The sequence below is a fragment of the Arachis ipaensis genome, chromosome B08, assembly GCF_000816755.2.
Source record: "Arachis ipaensis cultivar K30076 chromosome B08, Araip1.1, whole genome shotgun sequence".
Lineage (NCBI taxonomy): Eukaryota > Viridiplantae > Streptophyta > Magnoliopsida > Fabales > Fabaceae > Arachis > Arachis ipaensis.
This window is the reverse complement of record NC_029792.2, coordinates 5,536,547-5,542,725: the sequence shown is the minus strand read 5'-3', so window position 1 is coordinate 5,542,725 and position 6,179 is coordinate 5,536,547. Positions and strand designations below refer to the sequence as shown.

At 29.7% G+C, this 6,179-nt stretch overlaps 1 protein-coding gene across 1 annotated transcript; it reads right to left on the bottom strand.

Moving 5' to 3' along the window:
• On the bottom strand, window positions 540-4,613 carry LOC107613751. Its single transcript, XM_016315877.2, has 4 exons — window positions 4,276-4,613; window positions 3,987-4,198; window positions 1,703-1,973; window positions 540-1,616 (listed from the first exon to the last, which is right to left on the bottom strand). The coding sequence occupies exons 1-4, from the start codon at window positions 4,510-4,512 to the stop codon at window positions 1,302-1,304; spliced, it is 1,035 nt and encodes a 344-aa protein (XP_016171363.1). The 5' UTR covers window positions 4,513-4,613; the 3' UTR covers window positions 540-1,301.

The window sequence follows — 6,179 nt, the reverse complement described above, 5'->3', positions numbered from 1 at the left end:
CTATGTTTGGTAAGGTCGTATAAACATAGCAGAAGATGAATGTTTGTGTGGTGAGGGTTGCGGGAGTTTATACCAAGATATTTTAAGAATATTCTTTTATATATTTAGCTGGATGCATGTCACCGTCACTTTTATTGTTTTATGGCTCCTTTCTTTATTTTGATTAATCCTGCAAGTTTTGATTTAATAATTAATATGAGATTATCTATACTCATACAATATTGCTTGCAATTCGTAATTGCTTCTTGCGGAGAATTTAATTTTAATAAAATGTTAGTTATTTACTATTTACTAATTACTATTTACTAATTCAAGTGTTACCCCACTATAAAAGTGCGCCTGACGCAATATTTAATTATTTTAGAACACAGACAGTCAGACACGGATTGGGGGACTAAATTTTCCTTAAAATAATAACGTGGATATATATAGACAAATTTTGATGTGATTATTTTGTGGCAGGAATCAAATGTAGAACATTCTTTTTCCCAGATAGGAGAGATGGAGATGGAGTTACGTATGTTATGCTGCTGTGTTAAATTCTTCCTAATCTCATTAATTACGTACAAGATACACTAATATATAGTTAGACCCGGTATGAATACCCACGCAAAGTGATAAACAAGTCAATCATATAAGGAAAAATTAGCCTATTATTCAAGCAATGTTTTTTGGTTAACACATATAGCATTATTACATTGTTATTTATTTATTTTGTAAATAGGCAAATTCTTCCCCAAAAAATTATTCGTTTTTCAAATTGGTTTTGGAAATTGTTTTAATCAAATTTATCTTTGAAAAATTTTAAGTTAATCACGTTAGTTTTTCCGTCACTTTTTTTATTGATGGTGTCAAAATTTGTTAATATAACACACTAAGTGATACCATAACATACACCTAAAAGTCTTAATTGACTATTAACATAATAAATTTATAAAATTAGATCAAATCAAAACCTAATTAAGGAAAAAACTTAAGACATTGAAATCTCTCAATTTGAAATTGATTTAATCTAATTTCATAAACTGGTCATATTAATAATCAATTAAGACTACTAAGTATGTGTTATGTGTCACATAATATGCTACATTAGCAAATTCTGACGCCATTAGTAATGAAAGTGACAGAAAGACTTTACATGACTAACTTAAAATCTTTAAAAATAAATTTAATTAAAAAAACTTTTTAGAGACCAATTTAAAAAATAAATAATTTTTTTAAAAACTAATTTGACTATTTACTTTTTATTTATTACATCAAGACATGTTCTGTTTGGTCTGATTAATTAGCCAAATCAATGATTAATTAATTTTTGGTTGTTCTCCAAGCAAAAGTTCTCTAAAAATAGCTTCACACAAGTACTTTTCATGAATGATGAAATGTCCACCATCCGGAACTTCATGGTACCTTATCCAAGGTAGTTGCCTTGCAAGGAACCTTTGTAGCTGAAATGGAACAAGCTTGTCTTCATGACCCTGCCATAGATACACATAAGAAGCCTCATCATTTTGTGGGAATGGATTTTGAAGCTCCATAGGGTCAAATTCCCAGTCTCCAAAATGCACCATCATATCTCGATACAAGGATTCATATTCACCTTGCTGCCGTATCTTATGCTGCAACATCAATTGATTCACTATATTATTGAATGTAAATATAACAAATTAAACTCTAAGAGAGTAGGTAGCAATGGAAATTGGACCTGATTGGGCATAGGTACTTGTGACATTTGCTGCATAGTTTCCAGGTCTCGTTTGTTAAGAAGTATAGGGTGTCTCTCAGATATAGAATCACGAGGGAAGAACTTCTGGGTCATCCACCAATAAAGCACAAATCCAGGGGCATAGTGGGCAATCCGCAGTTTCCATTGGTCCCTTTTAAGTTGCTTCTCAAATTCCCGCTTCACCAATTTTGGAGGAAAATAAGGCCACCAGAAATTTATCACAGGAACTACTAGTGACACACCAGCTAGCCTGCACCAACCTCAATGCTATCAAGCATCAACTGCTTTTCAGAAAATAGATCTCTACAAATTTTGAGTTGAAATTATAGAGTTATAGGTTCTTGAAACTAAAAGTATGTTTTAGATAAAATTATAGATTTATAGATCTTTAAAATAAAAAGAATTAATTACTTTTCACAAAATAGACTCCTACAAAATTTGAGATGAAACTATAGAATTGTAGTCTTGATAATTTTTTAGAATTAGAAATATCAATTATTTTTCATAAAATAGGCCTCTAATAAATTTTGAGATGAAATTATAGAGTTATACGTTCTTAAAATTAAAAGTATTAATAAGTCTAGCAAATATATCAAGTAAGTCGACGAATTTATAAATCTAAAGACTTGATTGATTATCTTTAGGTAAAGACTCGTATGTAAATATTTTTATTTTTTTATAAATTAATAAAAGTATTCTGCACCAACCATCAAATGCTATCAACTACTTTTCAGAAAATAGACCTCTAAAAATTTTGAAATGAAATTATAGAGTTATAGGCCATTAAAAATTAAAAGTATTTTTTAGATTATAGAATTATAGGTCTTTAAAATTAAAAGTATTAATTATTTTTCACAAAATACGCTTCTAAAAAATGTTGAGATGAAATTATAGAGTTATAGGTCCTTAAAATTAAAAGTACTTTTGAGATGAAATTATAGAATTATAATTTCTTAGAATTAGAAATATCAATTAAGTTTCACAAAATAGGCCTCTAAAAAATTTGAGATGAAATTATAGAGTTATAGGTCCTTAAAATTAAAAATACTTTTGAGATGAAATTATAGAATTATAATTTCTTAAAATTAGAAATATCAATTATTTTTCATAAAATAAACCTCTAAAAAATTTGAGATGAAATTATAGAATTATGCGTCTTTAAGATTAAAAGTATTAATAAATCTAAAAAAATATATCAAGTAAGTCGACTTTATAAATCTAGAGATTTAATTGATTATTTTTAAATAAAGACTCATATGTAGATATTTTTATTTTTTTAATAAATCCATAAGAGTGGTTCTTGATTATTTAAACAGTGGTAGAAAGACAAAAATTCAAAACCATAATAAAAGCAAACCCAAACTAAAACTCTAACCAAAAGACCTAACTGCCTAAGCAACACCGTACCTACATATCTAAAACACCATCACCAAAAAACCATAACCTCTCCAATATAAAGACAGCCTAGAATACTACTTTTAAGTTTATGTCGCACTAAATATAATCAGACAAAAAGCACAGCCCTAATCACCATAGAAGCCAATCTAAGAATCAGTTATTTCTTGGGCGTATTATTATCTGGGAACAAAGATTTTGGTCTCATAGAAAACAACATAAACAGACATAACCAACACCTAATTAACAGGAGAGAACTCTAAAACAACTTTTACCATACGTAATTATTCTCCATTCCTCAAGCAGTTAATCATTCTCCACAGTTGATACCATATGCAGATATTTTTTCAATATGAAATTAATAATTGAAAATGATTAAATAATTTTACATGTTTCATTAAATTTTCATCTAATAATTATTAATTATTAATTTTATACGAAAATAATAACATGCAAATTTTCACCATTCTCTTATCTCAAAGATCTAATCTATTATAAAATTTTGGTTTAATTACTCTGCTGGTCTCTATAGTTTCGCAAAATTTTCCATCAGGTCCCTATATTTTTTTTTCTTTTAATTGAGTCCTTACACAATTTTTTTTTAATTGGGTCCCTACACTTTTTTTTTCCTTTTATTTAGGTTTCTGTACCAATTTTTTTTTTTAGTTGGGTCCCTATAAAATTAAACCAATTACTACTAAGAGGGACTTTTGAAAAAAAAGTTTGGTGTAGGGACCCAATTAAAAAGAAAAAAAGTATAGAGACCTAATTAAAAATTTCATGAAACTATAGGACCAACAGAGTAATTAAACCTAAAATTTTTAGAGAAGTTATTTGTGAATATTTACGGTCAAATTAATTAGCATGCCTGTGGGGTATGTATTTGAGACAGGCCCAGACAGGGTATGTTCCAATGGACATCCCAATAAGATAGAATTTAGAACCCAGGTGCAACTGCTCAGCAAGTTCTTGAATATCAAATGCTTCACTCTTCACATTGCGCTTTGGATTTGGATCACTTTCTCCATACCCTGCTCTGTCATATGTCACAATGTACAAACCCAGCTCTGCCATCACTTCCTGCATGTATGTCACTCTCATTATATGCAATCATTTTTCGAATTAAATATCCTTGGAGAGGCAAATGGAGTTCTTACTTGAGAAAGAGGCAAATAGATATCCTTGGAGCTATCATAGCCATGAACAAGAATGACCTTGTATGTAGCATTTTCTCTCTGGACCCCCCTCTCGCTATAAGCCAAGTGTCTACCATCTCTCAGCTTAATTCTTGGTGAAGTAATAACAGGAGGACCCTTTGGTGGAGGAGGCATTATTCTTTTATATGCATAAATTACAACACTCACTACCACCATACATGCTGCTATTCCCAGCATAATGGAATGGACTAGCTAGAATCAAAGAAAGAATGAATTGAGGATGTTTTATTAAATCTACTCAATGGTATCTTATTTGCGTGTGAATGATAGTTTTAGACCTGAAGAACTATATAAAGCATAATTTGGTGGGGGTTGAGATTGAGACTGAAGACTCAGCAAAGCATTAGATTGGTTGGCTTGAACATTAGGTGATCACTATTTAATTATGTATAAAGCAAGGACTACACCCATCTAACAGTCTCAACCGAACTGTCAAAGGATTAATCTTCTATAGTCCTGAACTCTATTTAAAGGTTTATTATTGACCAATAAATTGCTGCATGCATAGACAAAATTCGAACCGAACCCTTACTTCAGTTGGTAAGTGAACCAACTGGTTTGGTTTCAATTACTAATTGTTCTGTCTCCTCTTCAAATTGTTTGGAGTGTTGGAATCATTTGCTCTTTTGTCTCTAAGTATTCCTGTTCCAATAGTTTAGCCTTGAAAATGGTTACATTAGGATTTACTTCTGCCTTCTGCTGAATTGCTTGATCTCTTGTTTTCCCACACCTCCTACATGAGAAACCTTGCTTTGCTGATGTATTTTTTATATTGATTATGTTACGTGCACATTAAAATCAGTCATTAAAGTTAGTCACTAATATAAAATACATATTAAAATATAAATACACAAAAATAAATTAAACTACATATAAATTTATACATAAATTATTTGATTTTAGTGGCAGATTTATGCTTATATAGTTATGTTATATTAGATATTTTTGGTCATTTTGGACCTATTTTGGAGCGACAGGGCTGTCTTTTGTTGGGCCCATTTTTTGTTAGGCCCACTATACTGAAATGTTAAAAATTGTACGTGTTGTTGAAGTGCTGGGTTGAAGTGGCAGGTGTAATGACTGCAAAGCCCAAAAAAAATAAATAAATAAAAAGAAATTTCAGTTAATTATACTTCATGTTCTTTATCTTGTTACAATTTTTGTCTCCTCTGAAAGAGAAAAGACCTCTTTCTCTAAGATACTTCCGTACCGTAAGTTGTAATTAATTATGAAAGATTTTCAAATATATCATCGTACCGGTGTATTAGTGATTTTTAACTGTTGATCTTAATTGTATATATTATATATATTTTTTATAATTAAGATCAACGGTTAAAAATAACTGAAACACCGGTACGCCGGTACGGTACACTTGAAAATTTTTCATTAATATATATGAATGAAACTTATCATAAAAAAGTTCCAGTTGTACTATGTTCGCATATTATTGATATAATACCAAAAATAATGATGTAGAGAACTAATAAGTAATATAGCCCTAGATGAGATTCTTGAACTAGCTAGGTGGCCCCCACTAGGTACTATAATAGTCCATATACTATAGTACTATACCAACCTTAAAAATGAGGATATATACATAATGCATAGAGTTAAACAGACCATATTCTTGTTTAGATTTAGTAGTTAAATGCCCATTATAATGAAGAATCAAGCTAAGTTATTCCCTAACTACTAGCTAGGGTATGATTGACATCTGATTTGAACCAATTTTTAATATATTGTATAGAAAAATTTTTAAGTATACCACTACATCAGTTTAGTAATTTTTAATGATTGATTTTAATTATATATATTATATCTTTTTTATAATTAAGATCAAACGG